Consider the following 17,734-nt stretch of genomic DNA (forward strand, 5'->3'; position numbering starts at 1 on the left):
CAGGCCCCGGCGCGCCGCCCCCAAGTGGGTGCGGCCTGGGCGGGCGCGGGCACGGGGAGGGGCGTCCGCCGTCCGGGTGGGCCCCAGCCCTTTAAACCACCGCCAGCCGTGACGGGGCAGGGCCGGCGCCCAGATTCTAGGGGTTCCTTTTTCCCTAAGTCTCCTCCCAAGAGCCAGGCCTCGGGGAATGCTCGGGGATCCTCGGGGCGGTGGGCACCTGGCGGGGGGTGGGGGGCTTCCCCAGTTGGCAGCGATGGGGCCCAGGTATTGTCCACCACTGGACTGAAGGTGGCAGACGGGGTAGGATTTGCCACCTCCACTCCTCGCTCCTGGCCCCCCGCTGCCCTCCTGGGGTTCTTCTCGGCCCGCAGAAGGGAGAGGAAGCCAGGAGGGTCTTTGGGAAGGTGAAGGCTGGAGATGGACCGAGACCCTGTTAGTGAAAGAAAGTCCAGGTGGGCTTCCTGGAAGTGGCCACCCAGGTGCAGAAAGGCCCCATTGGTTCTGCAGCTGCTTTACCTCTGAGGCTGGATCCACCTGGCAGGCAGATCTACCTCCATCAAAACTGGATGGAGAGAGGCCTAGGCCAGGCCAGAGCAATGAAGGGATAGAGTGGGGATGGAGCCAGGGGAGGTGGCATGGGCCAGACCAAAAGGTGTCTCGAAGGTCAAGGTACGGTCAGGCACCATGGTTACCATGTTACAGGGACAGAGTGTGGAAGCATGACGTGAACTTGGCCACCTCCAGGCCCTGGTTCCACCTCCTACACCTTCCTTCACCTGCCCCTCACCCTCACCCCATTTGCCACTAACTCACCAGGATCATTATATTCCCTTCCCAGACAGATACATTGCACACCCTGCAATAAATAAATGCTGCAATGCCCGTGGGTACCCTGGAGGGGAGGTGCTCTTTTCTGAAACAAACTCCTTGCTTGTTTAATGTTGCCACTCGAGAACAAGGCCACAGCTGAAATGTTGGGATTGTGAATGGATGTTTTTAGCACCAGTTAATTCTGTCCCAGGAAAAACAAAATGGATCAGAATAGCCCTTCCATCACGGAAGAGGTTGCCTGTTTGCAAGCAAAATCTGCTATTGTCTTACCTCCACTGCCCCCCAAAAAGTGGGAGGTCCAGGCCGGCGGTGGTGGCTCATGCCTGTAATCCCAGCATTTCAGGAGGCCAACATGGGAGGACTGTTTGAGTTCAGAAGTTCATGACCAGCCTGGGCAACACAGCGAGACCTTGTCTTTGCAAGAACTACAAAAATTAGTCGGGCTTAGTGGCAGGCACTTGCGGTCCCAGCTACTGGGGAGGCTGAGGTGGGAGCGAGACTTTGTCTCAGAAAATAAAAATTAAAAAAAAATAGGAGGTCCAAAGTTGAAGACTGAAATATTTGAGGGCTGAAATTAGTGTGCTAAACGATTGTTTAATATTGTTTTTTGAGGGGCGTTAGGAAAACAGCTGTAGACACTTTTTTAAAAATAAGTTTTGGCTTAATTGCATATGATAAAGACCTACAGTTAAGCCTGGCCCTAACATTGGCAAAATCCATGCACTTTCAGGTGGCCTAAGCTTCTATCAAAGTAGTCATCACACTTTCATGATTTTTGCCTGTTTTCTCATCTGTCTCCTGAATTAGAGGTGAGGGATGGTGTCAACTTCATCCCGATCAGGTAAATTAGATCACATTCACTCCTCTGCTTAAAATCCTTCAGGATTTTTGGAGATTTTTTCAGAATCCCAGCTATTCAGGAGGCTGAGGTGGGAGGATTGCTTCAGGCCAGGAATTCGAGACCCACTTGGACAACATAGCGAGACCCCATCTCTAAAAAATATTTTAAAAAGTAGCAGGGCATGGTGGCATGCACCTGAAGTCCTAGCTACTCGGGAGGCTAAGGCAGGAGGATCGCTTAAGCCCAGGAGTTGAAGTCTGCAGTGAGCTATGATCACGCCACTGCACTCCAAACTAGGCAACAGAGAGAGGCCCTGTCTCTAAAAAATGAAGGAATAGGCCAGGCACGGTGGCTCACACCTGTAATTCCAGCACTTTGGGAGGCTGAGGCGGGTGGATCACTTGAAGCCAGGAGTTTGAGACCAGCCTGGCCAACAAGGTGAAACGCCATCTATCCTAAAAATACAAAAATTAGCCAGGTGTGGTGGTGAGTGCCTGTAATCCCAGCTATTTGGGAGGCTGAGGCAGGAGAATTGCTTGAACCCAGGAGACAGAGGTTGCAGTGAGCCAAGATGGCACCACTGCACGCCAGCCTCGGCGACAGAGCAAGACTCCTTCTCAAAAAAAAAAAAAAAAAAAGGATATCCCTGAACTCATTTTGACCCCTCCAAGCTACTCCAGGATTTAGCCCCAAATGCATCTCCCAGGAGCTGATTCCGAGTCATCGTTACCTGCCCCGTACCCCCCGACCTCCCATAGTTAATTTCCAATGCAGGACAATGAGGATGTGTGGTAGGGATATGGACCCCAGGGCTGCTGCCCTCAAATGACGAAAGGATTCGATTATACCACCTTGCTAGGGCCAACAGACCAACTAACACTAACTTGCTTTAGAAAGACTTGCATCAACAAGATTTGACATCAAAGAAGTGTGAGCTTTCCATTACCCAGAAAAATTCAATGAACCAAAACAGGCCACCATCCCTCCCCCACTGCCCCCTTCCAGAGCCAGATGAATGAGGTCTGACTGTTCACAACATCTGATCTGTCCCCAGGTCCCAGACCCTTACCCGTGGCTGCCGTTCTAGATGTTTGGCTCCAGGCATCCCCTGTTAAGGCTGCCCTCAGTGTCTGTTCTGAGCAATGCTCACCTCGCCAGGGGAGAGAAGGTCCCCTCTGTGCTGCTGTGTGACCATATGACATGGTGTCGGCAAGAGCAGTCCAAGGTCAGTACGGAGGAGGCACGGACAAACGGCTTCCAACACTGAGTCATGTTCGAGGCTTTGGGGGAGTTATCAAAGGGAGGCCTCATCTTATTCTTTCAGCCATTCCACAAGCATCTACTTTGCACCCAACTACATGCTAAGTAGCAGGGATAAAGACACATGGCATAGGTGAGGATGCTTGGAGGAGGGTCAAAGTCACCCTGGTAAGAGGTACTTGTGGCCCCTATAGGCTAGGCTGGGAGAATTTGTGGGGGGAAAAAAAAATAACTCTTGAGGCCGGGCACAGTGGCTCATGCCTGTAATCCCAGTACTTTGGGAGGCTGAGGCAGGAGGATCACTTGAGACTGGGAGCTCAAGACCAGCCTGGGCAACATAGTGAGACCTGCATCTCTACCAAAAATCTAAAGAATTAGTTGGGCATGGTGGCGCATGCCTGTAATCCCAGCTACTTGGGAGGCTGAGGTGGGAGGATCACTTGATCCCAAGAGTTAGAGGATGCAGTGACCTACAAGTCACAATTATGCCACTGCACTCCAGACTGCACAATAGGGAGAGAACCTGTCTCAAAAAAAAAAAAAAAAAAAAAAAAAGGAGGATGACCAAGAAGACTCTTGGGATGATCAGACGTATTTGTACCATTTGTACCCAGACAACTGAGTGCTGTGCTTTCCACTTCAGTAACCGCTAGCCCCATGTGCTGTGTGGCCCATCTGAATGGAGATGAAATCGCAGTGTAAAATGCACATGAGATGGTGAACCCTTACAAAAAAAAAAAAAAAAAAGGCTAGAGTGCAGTGGCGTGATCTTGGCTCACTGCAACCTCTGCCCCTCAGTTGAAGAGATTCCCGTGCCTCAGCCTCCAGAGTAGCTGGGATTACAGCACCTGCCACCACGCCTGGCTAGGTTTTATATTTTCAGTAGAGATGGGGTTTTGCCATGTTGGCTAGGCTGGTCTTGAACTCCTGGCCTCAAGAGATCCTCCCCCTCGGCCTCCCACAGTGTTGAGATTATAGATGTGAGCCACTGCTCCCAGTTTATTGATCATTTTTACATTGATTATATGTTGAAATGATATTTTGAATATGTGGAGTTTTGTAACAGCGGTAAAATTGATATCACTTATTTCTTTTTTGAACTGTGACTACTCGAAAATTTAAAATTACATACATGGCTCCAATTCTGTTTCTAGCCAACAACATTAATCTAGGAAAGCCAAGTTGCACCCAGTGGTGTACACCTGTAATCCTTGCTACTCTGGAGGCTGAAGTGGGAGGATCACTTGTGGTCAGGAGTCTGAGACTAACCTGGGCAATGTAAAGAGACCCTCTCTGAAAGAAAATGAAAGAAAAGCTAGCCTTCTGGACTGGGCATGGTGGCTCACACCTGTAATCCCAGCACTTTGGGAGGCAGAGGTGGGTGGATCACTTGAGGCCAGGAGTTTGAGACCAGCCTGGCCAACGTGGTGAAACCCCATCTCTACTAAGAAATACAAAAATTAGCTGGGCATGGTGGTGTGCGCCTGTAATCCCAGCTACTCAGGAGGCTGAGGCAGGAGAGTCGCTTGAATTCAGGAGGCGGAGGTTGCAGTGAGCCAAGATCATGCCACTGCACTCCAGCCTGGGCAACAGAGCTAGACTCCATCTCAAAAAATAAAAGAAAAAGAAAAAAATCAAAAGGAAACCTAGCCTTCTGAGAAGAGTTGCTGCCCCTCCCTTATCGGATACTCCCTGGAAGAGTGAAGCTTCCCAGCCTGTTATGGGATGGAGCAGAGATGGGTACTGTGAGGGTGGTGCTGGTGGTGATGGGGTAAGGGTAATGCCTATGGAAAATCCTGGCTGGGCGTGGTGGCTCGTGCCTGCAATCCCAGCACTTTGAGAGGCAGAGGTGGGTGGATCACCTGAGGTCTGGAGTTCGAGACCAGCTTGGCCGACATGGCGAAACCCTATCTCTACTAAAAAAAAAAAAAAAAAAAAATTAGCCAGGCGTGGTGGTGGGCTTGTTTAATCCCGGCTACTTGGGAGTCTGAGGCAGAAGAATTGCTTGAACCTAGGAGCCAGAGGTTGCAGAGAGCCAAGATCGCACCATTGCACTCTAGCCTGGGTGACAGAGCAAGACTCCATCTAAAAAAAAAAAGAAAAAGAAAAAAAGAAAAGAAAATCCTGAGTGGAAAACAGGAAGTAGCCAAAGGGTGGCCTTGAAGGTGGCTTCCATAACATAGATAACACTGTGGCTGCTGTGAAATTCTTACTCAGTGAAATAAAGTTACACATTTTAGAAACAATACATCTTATTCTATTTGGTACGTTTTAAAACGCAGGAGAAACCTGACCTTCCAATTATGTTAAACAGTCTTAAAGATTTGCAGCTTTGCAACCGTGACTATTTTCTTCTCAAGCGCTTCAAACTCCTGCTGAACAAGCCAATTTCTCCCAAGTCCTTCAGCAATTCCTATTTGACACCCAACACTGATTGAATCCTTTACTATGTCCTAAGCTCTGTTCTACATGTTAATTCCTTTTATCTTTACAATAGTCTCATTGTGTTGGGACTATTATGATGCCCATTTTAAAGAAAAAGGGGGCCTGACATGGTGGCTCATGCCTGTAGTCCTAGCTACTCCGGAGGCTGAAGCAGAAGGATCGCTTGAGCTCACGAGTTTGAGACCAGTCTGAGCAACCTAGCAAGATCCCATCTCTGTAAAAAATAATTTTAAAAAAATTAGCAGAGAGGAAAGTGACTTCTCCAGGGTCCTGTAACTCTCAGGGAGAACCCAAATTCCCCTTGTTCCTAGGCCTGGTATTTATCACCACTGTGGCAGTTGATGCCACTAGGGGTGACATCTGTCTAGCACTTTTTTTTTTTTTGAGAATGGAGTCTCGTTCTGTCACCCAGGCTGGAGTGCAGTGGTGCAATCTCGGCTCACTGCAAGCTCTGCCTCCCGTGTTCACACCATTCTGCCTCAGCCTCCCGAGTAGCTGGGACTACAGGTGCCCGCCACCACGCCCGGCTTTTTGTATTTTTTTTTTTTTTTTTNTTTAAAAAAATTAGCAGAGAGGAAAGTGACTTCTCCAGGGTCCTGTAACTCTCAGGGAGAACCCAAATTCCCCTTGTTCCTAGGCCTGGTATTTATCACCACTGTGGCAGTTGATGCCACTAGGGGGTGACATCTGTCTAGCACTTTTTTTTTTTTTTGAGAATGGAGTCTCGTTCTGTCACCCAGGCTGGAGTGCAGTGGTGCAATCTCGGCTCACTGCAAGCTCTGCCTCCCGTGTTCACACCATTCTGCCTCAGCCTCCCGAGTAGCTGGGACTACAGGTGCCCGCCACCACGCCCGGCTTTTTGTATTTTTTTTTTTTTTTTTTTTTAGTAGAGATGGGGTTTCACCGTGTTAGCCAGGATGGTCTCGATCTCCTGACCTCGTGATCTGCCCACTTTGGCCTCCCAAAGTGCTGGGATTACAGGCGTGAGCCACCACACCCAACCCTCCCCCCAACCTTTTTTTTTTTTATTTTTTTGAGATGGAGTCTTGCTCTGTCATCCAGGCTGGAGTGCAGTGGCACAATCTCGGCTCACTGCAAACTCCACCTCCCAGGTTCAAGCGATTCTCCTTCCTCAGCCTCCCAAGTAGCTGGGATTACAGGTGCCCGCCACCGTGTCTGGCTAATTTTTGTATTTTTAGTAGAGATGGGGTTTCACCATCTTGGTCAGGCTGGTCTCAACTCCTGACCTCGTGATCCACCCGCCTCGGCCTCCCAAAGTGCTGAGATTATAGGTGTGAGTCTCCGTGCCCGGCCCTGTCTAGCCCTTTTAACTTTTCACTCAAATCTGTTCTCCCTCCATTCCCTGAACATGGCAGTGGGGCCAGTGGGGCCCATTCTTAGGGAAACTCACAGCTATCCCAGAGCCAGGGGCCCTTTAGACAAGTAGTCCCCAACCTTTTTGGCACCAAAGACAATGTTTCCACAAATGAGGGGTTGGAGGGATGGTTTTGGGGTGATTCAAGCGCATTACTTTTATTGTATACTTTATTTCTATTATGATTACATACTCACCATCATGTAGAATCAGTGGGAGCCTGAGCTTGTTTTCCTGCAACTAGACGGTCCCATCTGGGGATGATGGGAGACAGTGACAGATCATCAGGTATTAGATTATCATAAGGAGCACACAACCTTGATCCCTCACTTGAGCATTTCACAGTAGGGTTTGCACTCCTTTGAGAATCTAATGCCCTGCTGATCTGCCAGGAGGTGGAGCTCAGAGTGGCTCACAGGCCCTGCTCACCTCCTGCTGTGCAGCCAGTTCCTAACAGGCCATGGACTGGTACTGCCGACCAGGGGCTTGGAGACCCCTGCTTTAGATGCCTTGATGTCAGTGCACCGGGTGGTGCAGTGATGGTCCATCAGTGCCCCACAAGCCAGAGAGGAGGTCAAAGGCCCTCACTGTGTGGGAGGATCCCTCGCCCAGGTTTGTAGCAAAGCAGTAGCATAGCTGGAACCAGAACCCACAGGGCTTCCAGCCTTTAAGGCCAGCCAGGCCCTTTCAGCTTCTAGCAGAGCCCAGCCCTGCTTCTCTAAGGCAAATGGCAGTAACCGTGTAGGCTGGTCACCCCTCACTGCAGTTGCCTGACTCCCACAAGGCCCTCAGTGACAAAGAAGTGGCCCTGGGCCCAGATATGAGCAGGAGCCCCATCTCACAGCAGCTGTGAGAGGGTAAACAGGGGATGACATCAAGCCCAGTGCAGGGGCCGGGCGCTCAGGCCCCTCTTTCAAGAAGGGGCAAGAGACTGGGCACAGTGGCTTACACCTGTAATCCCAGCATTTTGGGAGGCTGAGGTGAGAGGATTGCTTGAGGCCAGGAGTTGGAGACCAACCTGGCCAATATGGTGAAACCCTGTCTCTACTAAAAATACAAAAATTAGCCAGGCCTGGTGGCAGGCACCTGTAATCCCAGCTTACTCAGGAGGCTGAGACATGAAAATCGCTTGAACCCGGGAGGCGGAGGTTACAGTGAGCCGAGATCGCGCCATCCTGGGACAGAGCAAGACTCTGTCTCAAGATTAAAAAAAAAAAAAGAAGAAGAAGAGAAGCAGCAGCAGCAACAGCAAGGGGAATTTCGAGGTCTTTCGCCCTTTCGAGGCCTTTCGCCCAGCGCCTGGCACACCTTAGCACTCAACAGTTCTTGAATGAGGAGCAGCATCTCGGAGCCACGAGCGTGCAGAGAGAAGGCACCTGGAGGAGAGCCCCAAGGGACCTGCAGGCGGCTTGCAGCGCAGCTCACACCCCTGGGGACGCTGAGTCAGAACTGGCGGTATCGGATCCAGGGCGGGGAGGGGCTCGGGGGAAGGGAAAAATGCAGGTGCGTGGGGCGTGGACTCGGGTAGTGGAGGGGAAGGATGCGGGCGGGGGTGGATTTGGGTTGGAGGGTGGCGGTGCGGGGAGGAGCCAGGGCGCAGGAAGGGAGCTCGGGAACCCCGAGAGGGGAGGCAAACTGGGAGGGGCGATCGTGGACTCCTGGAGGGCAGGGGGCGCGGCCGTGGGGAGAGACGCGGGGAGGGAGGACGCGGCGGTGGAGAGGGACGCGGAAGCAAGGGGCAGCAGGAGGAGGAGGAGGGCGCGCGGCGCGGCTGACGTGGGCCGGGGTCGCGCAGCGGGCTGTGGGCGGTGGCGGCGCGCAGCGACAGAGCGTCCCCCGGCGAGGACGAGGGAGCACTGTTCCCGCACCTCCCCGCACCGCCCGCGCTGCGCGCCCCGAGAAGCGGCCGCCGCCGTTCTCCAGCTGGAGCTGCATTCCCTCCGCGTCCACCCCACGTTTCTCCCGCTCCGGGCCCCGCCATGGCCCGGGCAGTGTGGTCGCGCCTCGGCAGCATCCTATGGCTCTCCTGCCTCCTGCCCTGGGCCCCGGCAGGGGTGGCCGCAGGTAAGGCGCTGGGCAGCCCGCCCCGGGCCTGGAACCGTCTCCGCGGGTGGGTGGGCCCGGGATCCGGGATTGCGGAGGTGGCACCGTGCGCCCTGAGCGCATCTCACTCCTCGGCTGAGGCCACTGCAGCGCCCTCTCCCCTCTCCTTTCACCCTTTTCTCCCTAAGTCGTCTGGGCACTGCAGGGGGCTCCCCGCCCCCCACCTGGATTCCTGCTTCCATCCCCCAGGCTGGCCCTGCCCTGGAAATCTGGAAACCGCGCGGGGGGGATGCCTGGGGACCATGCACCCGCTAAGGGAGGGGAGGATGAGGCAGAGAGGCGGGGATGCGCCAGGGTCCATCATCGCACCACAATCCCCCAGGCCCCCAGGGAGCACAGGATGGGCAACGTTTTTGCCTTAAAATGTCGCCTCATCTAGACGGGTTTTCCACCCCGTTGGTGCTGGCTTTGGGGAGATGTGATTTTGGAGCCCAGGAGGCCAGGCTGCCATTTCGTCTCTGGTGGTGATTTCCAAAATGGACCCGGAGCTGACAGGTTTCTGGGGTGTGTGTGTGGGCAGGGGGGGTGGGCAGGGTCGTGTGTCTACTGCCCCCACTTCCTCATCGCCAGAAGGCTAGCACCCACCTCTCTGCTACATTTTGGGAACCATCAAAGGACCCAGATTGAAGACTTGTCGAGGGACAGGTGGGACGTGGGCAGCTAAGGGGGTTGAATACCATCCAACGCTTTTCATCCCCCTCCCCCCTCATAAAAGAGCAGGAGAGAGAGAGCAAGGGATCTAATGAAAATTTGTGAAAGAAAAACCACGAGGTAAAAGAAAACCTGCAACTCAGGGATGAATTAGACGAATTTTATGGGCATTGCGTTTGGACAAGATCACCTATTTCCTCCTGGAAATACAGAAAAGGGATCTCTTGTCCATCAGGTTTATTTGTGTCCAGAGATTTTCAAGGTGTCCTCAATGGCAAAAGAAAAAGAACAAAAGAAAATAACAAAAGTGAATTATTTGGAAATCATGTGTGGTTCCCATTCTAGCCAATTGCACCCTCGATGTGGTCAAAATCACAGTGGCTGGGAGTGGGGTTGGGAAACGTATCTTCTCCCTCACCCGTGGGGTAGACTTTTCTACCCTTCCCCTTTCTGGAGTCTGCATGAATCAGGAATTTGTAAATCAGAAGTCCATGTACTGGACTATTAATTAATTCCAGCTTGTGTTACCCAGACTTTAGAGGTTCTCTTCTGAAGTGTTTTGGGTAGTCTGCATATTGTGTGAAAGGACTGATGTAGCCATTTTCTAGAATGTCCAGGGCGGCACATGCTGTGTTGTTGGAAAAGGTAGGTGTTTCTTCCATGGGCCAAGCTTCGGGGTGGTTGCCCCATCTCTTTTTGCTTTTGCCCCTTCAGCTCTGGGTGACTTGGGGGGCCCATGGAGTCCCCTAAACCTCTGCCTTGGCTGCTCCATACCCCAAGGTCATGTCACCTGGACTCCCAAACATGGAAAGATGAATTTTTTGTTTGTTTGAGATGGAGTCTTGCTCTGTCACCCAGGCTGGAGTGCAGTGGCACAATCTTGGCTCACTGCAACCTCCACCTTCTGGGTTCGAGCAATTCTCCTGCCTCACCCTCCCAAGTAGCTGGGATTACGGGCGCCTGCCACCACACCTGTCTAATTTTTGTATTTTTAGTAGAGGTGGGGTTTCGCCATGTTGGCCAGGCTGGTCTCGAACCTCTGACTTCAGGTGATCCACCCGCCTCAGCCTCCCAAAATGCTGGGATGACGGGTGTGAGCCACCGCGCCGGCCTGGAAAGATGAATTTGATGGGTGAGCAGCAGGCCCTGTGATTGGTTCCTTTGGCCACATTTGGCAAAGGCTTCCTGGTCCATTTCCACCCCGAATGTCCTGGTCATCCCTGAGACCCCTGAGGAACAGGGGCAGCATCACCCAGGGGCTGTGACACACCAGATTTTGAAAAAATAGACTGAGAAAAAAGTGTCCTTGGAGCCTGCAGGTGGTGGTGGGGCGGCGGGGTGGGCTCCCATGAGCTGGGCCAGTGTCTGCAGCAACGTCTGCAGCAGACACAGCCCCTCCCTGCACCCCTCAATCCCCCCTCCCAGTCACAGCCGGCTGCCCTCCTGATCCATTCCCCTGGCAACCGATCTGCGTGATGACATGCGCCTGTCTCACTGCAGATGCTGTTTGGCCATTAGCATGCAGCCGAATGTCCCTGCCACCTGCCAGTCTCGCTCAGGCCCACGGTCCTGGGCTGGGGTGGTGGGTAGGGGATGGGAAGGAGGAGGGTGCCAGGAGTTAGGGGGATAAGGGAGGAGGTGGTTTCTCATCCATGCACCTCTCTGTCCACAGCCTGGTCAAATGCTGCCTCCCAGCCAAAGAGGGGAGGGAGAGCAGAGCCTAACCAGGGTGGTACAGACTGGTTGGGTGGCCTCAGGCAGCAGCAGTGGCCCACACGGGCTTCAAGTCCCTCAATGTGATATACACACTGTATTTGTGTGAAAAAGCTCCCAAAGAGCACCTGAAATTCCCTCTTTGGGGTTAAGACACTGCAGGTCCCCTTTTCAATGCCAGCATTCTCTCAGAAGTGACCAGTTCTCGGCATCTTGACCTAAATGACTTGATATTTATTTATTTATTTATTTATTTATTTATTTATTTATTTATTTTAGACAGGGTCTCTCACTTTGTTGCCCAGGCTGAAGTGCAGGGGTGCCATCATAGTTCACTGCAACCTCCAACTCCTGGGCTCAAGAGATTCTCCTGCCTCAACCTTCCAAGTAGCTGGGGCAACAGGTGCACGCTACCATGCCCGGCTAATTTTTTAAATTATTTTTTATAGAGACTGGGTATCACTGTGTTGCTCCGGCTGATCTCAAACTCTTGGGCTCAAGTGACCCTCTGGCCTCAAAGAGCTGGGATTACAGGTGTGAGCTGGCTAGGCCCGGCCTCAAATGCCTTTATACTTTAAGAAATTGCCCTGAAAGAAAGGGAAATGTATAATGTGGACCACAGCAGTGAAGGTGTGATGTGGTACTGAGGAAAGCTGGAGCTGGAGTTCCCCACGGAGACAGGTGATGTTGCTTCGAAGTGAATGAGATGCAGCTGAAAAAAATAATCTCAGCGTTGCCTGAGCACTGGAGGGGGCACCCCTTGCACCCTCGATTCCTGCTTCTACTTCCCAGGCTAGCCCTGCCCTGGAAACTGTGCGAGGGTGGCCCGCGCATCTGTCGGATGTCTGGGGACCACGTACCTGCTGAGGGAGGGGAGGACGAGGCAGGGAGGTGGGGATGTATCAGGGTCAGTCATCAAGCCACAACCCTCAGCCCCCAGGGAGCACAGGATAGGCAGCCTTTTTACTTTAAAATGCCACCTCATCTAGAGGGGTTTTCCACCCTGTCGGTACTGGCTTTGGGGAGATGTGATTTTATTTTATATATTTGAGATGGAGTTTCGCTCTTTTTGGCCACGCTGGAGTGCGGTGGCGCGATCTCAGCTCATGGCAACTGCCATCTCCTGGGTTCAAGTGATTCTCCCGCCTCAGCCTCCCGAGCTGGGATTACAGGCGCTTGCCACCATGCCTGGCTAATTTTGTATTTTTAGTAGAGACGGGGTTTCACCATGTTGGCCAGGCTGGTCTCGAACTCCTGACCTCAGGTGATCTGCCCACCTCGGCCTTCCAAAGGGCTGGCATGAGCCACTGTGCCCGGCCGAGATGCCATTTTAGAGCCCAGGAGACCAGGGTGCTATTTCTTCTGGAAGTGATTTCCCAAAATGGACCCGGAGCTGACAGGTTCCTGAGGAGACTTGCGGGGGGACCTTGTGCCCACCCGGTCATGCATCTACTTTCCCCACATCCTCGTTGCCAGAAGGCCAGCACCCACCTTTCGGTCACATTTTGGGAACTATAAAAGGACCCAGATTGGAGACTTGTCGAGGGACAGGTGGGACGTGGGCAGCTAAGGGGGTTGAATATTATCCAACAGTTTTCATCCCCCTCCCCCCTCATAATAGAGTGGCAGAGAGAGGGTAAGGGTTCTAAGGAAAATTTGTGAAAGAAAAACAACAAGGTAAAATAGTTGAAATAGTTGAAAACCACAAGGTAAAATAGTTGGCCTTTTTTAAAAATTTTTTTGAGACAGAGTTTCACTGTTGTCGCCCAGGCTGGAGTGCAGTGGCGCGATCTTGACTCACTGCAACCTCTGCCTTCTGGGTTCAAGCGATTCTCCTCTCTCAGTCTCCCGAGTAGCTGGGATTACAGGCGCATGCCACCACACCTAGCTAATTTTATATTTTTAGTAGAAATAGGGGTTTCTCCATGTTGGTCAGGCTGGTCTCCAACTCCCCACCTCAGGTGATCCACCCACTTCGACCTTCCAAAGTGCTGGAATTACAGGTGTGAGCCACAGCGCCTGGCCAGCCTTTCCTGTTGAAAGCCCAAGCAGGTCTCCTGTGAGGTCCCTTGGGGGAGGGGCATGTTCTGCATTTCTGGGTCCTCCCAACACAGTAGGGATGGGGTCCACAGAAGGGACTCAGTCAGTGCCGCCTGGGTGAACAGTCTCCCGGGGCAGGGCTAGAGGTGGGCTGGTCCCTCTGCTGCACCTGCTCTCCAGGTGCCCCTTGGCAACAGCAGTACCAAACACCTGCTATGTGCCAAGCGTTGTGCTGGTCACAGGGACGATGGAAATGACCCCTGCTCTAAAGGAGTTTGAAGCGTAGTAGGAGAGGCAAAGAAACCTTCGTTCCCACATGGAGTTGTGATAACATTGGACTCAGGCTGTTGGGAGAGAGCTGAGGGGGTGAGAGGTACAGGGAAGTGTTTTTATTGTTTGTTTTCTTTTGTTTTTGAGACGGAGTCTCACTCTGTTGCCCAGGCTGGAGTGCAGTGGCTTGATCTCGGCTCATTGCAATCTCCGCCTCTGGGTTCCAGCGATTCCCTTGCCTCAGCCTCCTGAGTAGATGGGATTACAGTCATGCACCACCACGCCCAGCTAATTTTTTGTATTTTTAGTGGAGACGGGGTTTCACCATGTTGGCCAGGCTGGTCTCGAACTCCTGAGTTCAAGTAATCAGCTTACCTTGGCCTCCCAAAGTGCTGGGATTATAGGTGTGAGCCATGGTGCCTGGCCGACAGCTGGATCCTTTAACCCTGACAGAGAGGGAGGAGTGAGAAGAGGAGGAATCCAGAGGCAGAAGACCAGCACTGTCCAGTAGATCTTTGGGCAATGTGGTTGAGCTCGCTGGCTCATGCCTGTAATCCCAGCACTTTGGGAGGCCAAGGCAGGAGGAGTGGTTGAAGCCAGGAGTTCGAGACCAGCCTGGGCAACATAGTGAGATCCCATCTCTACAAAAAAAAAAAAAAAAAAAAAAAGAAAAGAAAAAATCAGCCAGGCATGGTGACTTGGACCTACAAGTCCCAGCTACTCAGGAGGCTGAAGTGGGAGGATCACTTGAGCCCAGGAGTTTGAGGCTGCAGTGAGCTATGATCATGCCACTGCACCCCGGCCTGGATGACAGAGGGAGACCTTGTCTCAAAACAAAACCACAAGGATTCTGGGGAACGGTAGAAATGTTCTCTGTGTGGCCTGCCCAGAAGAGTAGCCACTAACCAAGGCCCTGCCTGGCTGGCATGAAAAGAAAATATAATTTGGGCAGCCTGGGCAACATAGACCCCCATCTCTACAAAAAATACAATAAAATAATTAGCTGGCTGTGGTGGTGTGTGCCTGTGGTTTCAGCTATTTGGGAGGCTGAGGCAGGAGGATCACTTGATTCTGGAAGGTGGAGGCTGCAGTGAACTGTGATGATTGTACTCCAGTCTGGGTGACAGAGTGAGATCCAGAGAAAGAAAGGAAAAGAGAGAGAGAGAGAGAGAGAGAGGAGGAAGAAAGGAAGAAAAGAAAGAAAGAAAGAAAAGGAAGGAAGGAAGGAAAAAGAAAGAAAGAAGGAAAGAAAGAGAGAGAGAGGGAAGGAAGGAAGGGAAGGAAGGAAGGAAAGAAACAAAGGAAAGAAGGAAGAAAAGAAAGGAGGGAGACAGGGAGGGAGGAAGGAAAGGAAGGGAGTGAGAGGAGGGAGGGAGGGAAGGAAGGAAGGGAGGAAAGAAAGAAAGAAAAACAGAAAGGAAGGAAGGAAGAAAAGGGAGAGAGGGAGGCAGGGATGAAGGAAGGAGGGAGGGAGAGAGTGAGAGGAGGGAGGGAGGGAAGGAAGGAAGGAAAGAAGGAAGGAAGGGGAAATAACACTGAAGAGACTGTTATTTGGAGTCAGTGGGACCCAGTTTTGAACCTCAGTTTGATGTCAAATTGGCTGAGTGACCCTTGGGCAAGTCACTTGAGCTGCCTGAGCCTCAGTTTCTCCACCTGGGAAATAGAATAGTTGATGCCAGCCCAGAGGTGGCTGTGGGGCTCCTTGTCACATACCCTCCTGAAACACAGTCTTTGTTTCTGGGCTCCTAGGCTTGTATGAACTCAATCTCACCACCGATAGCCCTGCCACCACGGGAGCGGAGGTGACTATCTCGGCCAGCCTGGTGGCCAAGGACAACAGCAGCCTGGCCCTGCCCGCCGACACCCACCTCTACCGCTTCCACTGGATCCACACCCCGCTGGTGCTCACTGGCAAGACGGAGAAGGGTCTCAGCTCCACCATCCATGTGGTCGGCCATGTGCCTGGGGACTTCCCAGTCTCCGTCTGGGTCACTGCTGCTGACTGCTGGATGTGCCAGCCCGTGGCCAGGGGCTTCGTGGTCCTCCCCATCACAGGTAAGGGTCGCTCCTGTTTGTTAGTTTGCCTTCAAACCCTTGGTGCAGAGAAAAACATCCAGCTTCGCTAGGAATCAGATCAATGCAGATTAGGCCCATGGGTTCCTTCCCTGGGTCAGCCGAATTAGAAAGGATCTGAAAATCGCAGTGATTCCCCCCAGCAGGTACTGTGCTAAAATGGACGCCTCTTGCTGCTGGGGGTATACATTAATACAACCCTGTGGAGAGCGGCTGGTCAATAGGTACTGATGGTTAGAAATTATTGTAGTCTCGGCTGGGCGCGGAGGCTCCCAGCACTTCGGGAGGTCGAGGCAGGTGGATCACCTGAGATCAGGAGTTTGAGAGCAGCCTGGCCACCATGACGAAACCCCGTCTCTACTAAAAACACAAAAATTAGTGGGGCATGGTGATGGGCACCTATAATCCCAGCTATACAGGAGGCTGAAGCAGGAGAATTGCTTGAACCTGAGGGGCGGAGATTGCAGTGAGCCGAGAACGTGCCACTGCACTCCAGCCTGGGGGAAAGTGAGACTGCGTCTTAAAAAAAAAAAAAAGAAATTATTGTAGTCTTGCGGTCATTCACTGGTTCTTTCTCCCCTCTTTCTCATCTTTCTTTTCTGTCTGTCTCTGTCTCTCTCTGTCCTTCTCTCTGTTCTCTATCTATCTCTGCCTCTGTCTCTCTGTCTCTTCTCTCTGTTTTTCCTTTCTGTCTCTCTCTTTCTGTTCTATGTCTTTGTCTCTCTCTCTCTCTCTCTGTGTCTTTCTGTCTTTGTCTCTGTCTGTCTCTTTATCTCTGTCTCTATGTCTCTTTGTCTCTCTCTCTCTCTCTCACATTCCAAGAGAAGATGCCCCTTTGCCCCTTTGGACTTTACAGTCTAATAACGAATTTATCTTCAGGAAATAAACCTGCATTTGGGTCATGCCTTATGCATGAAGATGTTCATTGCGGTAGTGTTTATAATAGCAAAAGAAGAGATAAACAAGCTAAGTGAGCAACCATGAGGGTACTAGCTAAATATAATGAAATCATTTATACCACTATTAACAGTGACCCTTACAATGAGTTTGTAATGCCATGGGTAAACACACATGCATGTAAAATTACATATTAAAAAAGCAAAGCACAGAATTGTCTAACCCAATAATCTGTATTTAATATATGTGTATATTAAACACACGAGCAAATACTTTGTCACACTTCAAAACGGCAACAGTGGTAGAGTTGAATGATAGTTAGTTTCTTTTCTTCTTATTTTATGTTTGAACATTTTCCAAATGAGCTCTATTGAGCATGCCTTCCTTTCCACTTTTACTAATTTTAATTAATTAATTATTATTATTATTATTTTTGAGACAGTCTCCCTCTGTTGCCCAGGCTGGAGTGGTGGCGTGATCTTGGCTCACTGCAACCTCCACCTCTCCGTTCAAACAATTCTCATGCCTCGGCCTCCGGAGTAGCTGGGACTACAGGTGCTGGCCATCATGCCCAGCTAATTTTTGTATTTTTAGTAGAGACAGGGTTTTGCCATGTTGGCCAGGCAAGTCTGGAACTCCTGGCCTCAAGTGATCTGCTCACCTTGGTCTCCCAAAGTGCTGGGATTACAGGTGTGAGCCACCGTGCCTCACCAGTATTTTTTTTCTTTTTAGAGAAGTAGACACAGGACAGTGGTCCCAGCGTGTGGAGCTGTGATCAGTGGAACTGCTAATTTTTCCTTTTTTCTGTTTTTTTTTTTTTTTTTTTTTTTTGAGATGGAGTCTTGCTCTGTCACCCAGGCTGGAGTGCAGTGGTGCGATCTAAGCTCACTGCAAGCTCTGCCTCCCGGGTTCACACCATTTTCCCGCCTCAGCCTCTCAGGTAGCTGGGACTGCAGGCGCCCGCCACCATGCCCAGCTAATTTTGTTTTTGTATTTTAGTAGAGATGGGGTTTCACCATGTTAGGGTGGTCTTGATCTCCTGACCTCATGATCCGCCTGCCTCGGCCTCCCAAAGTGCTGGGATTACAGGCGTGAGCCACCGCGCCCGGCCATTGGAACTACTAATTTTTCTAGGGTCACCTGACATTCTGAAATATTTCCCAAAAGTTCCTTTCAAGGCTTATGCATTTCCTTCTTTTTTCTTTTTCTTTTCTTTTTTTTTTTTTGAGACGGAG

The 17,734-nt window shown here is 51.5% G+C and overlaps 1 protein-coding gene across 2 annotated transcripts in view; it reads left to right on the forward strand.

The window, feature by feature from the left end:
* The first annotated feature begins 8,419 nt into the window (after positions 1-8,419).
* Positions 8,420-17,734, forward strand: part of TMEM130 (transmembrane protein 130) — a 23,826-nt gene continuing 14,511 nt past the window's right edge. For both annotated transcript variants that reach the window (XM_017864460.1, XM_017864467.1), the window contains exons 1-2: positions 8,420-8,816; positions 15,279-15,584. In XM_017864460.1, the coding sequence (XP_017719949.1) occupies positions 8,732-8,816; positions 15,279-15,584 (391 nt within the window). In that variant the 5' untranslated portion in view covers positions 8,420-8,731. The remainder of the gene's footprint in view (positions 8,817-15,278; positions 15,585-17,734) is intronic.

Source organism: Rhinopithecus bieti, unplaced genomic scaffold, assembly GCF_001698545.2.
Source record: "Rhinopithecus bieti isolate Rb0 unplaced genomic scaffold, ASM169854v2 scaffold_2723, whole genome shotgun sequence".
Taxonomy (NCBI): Eukaryota; Metazoa; Chordata; class Mammalia; order Primates; family Cercopithecidae; genus Rhinopithecus; species Rhinopithecus bieti.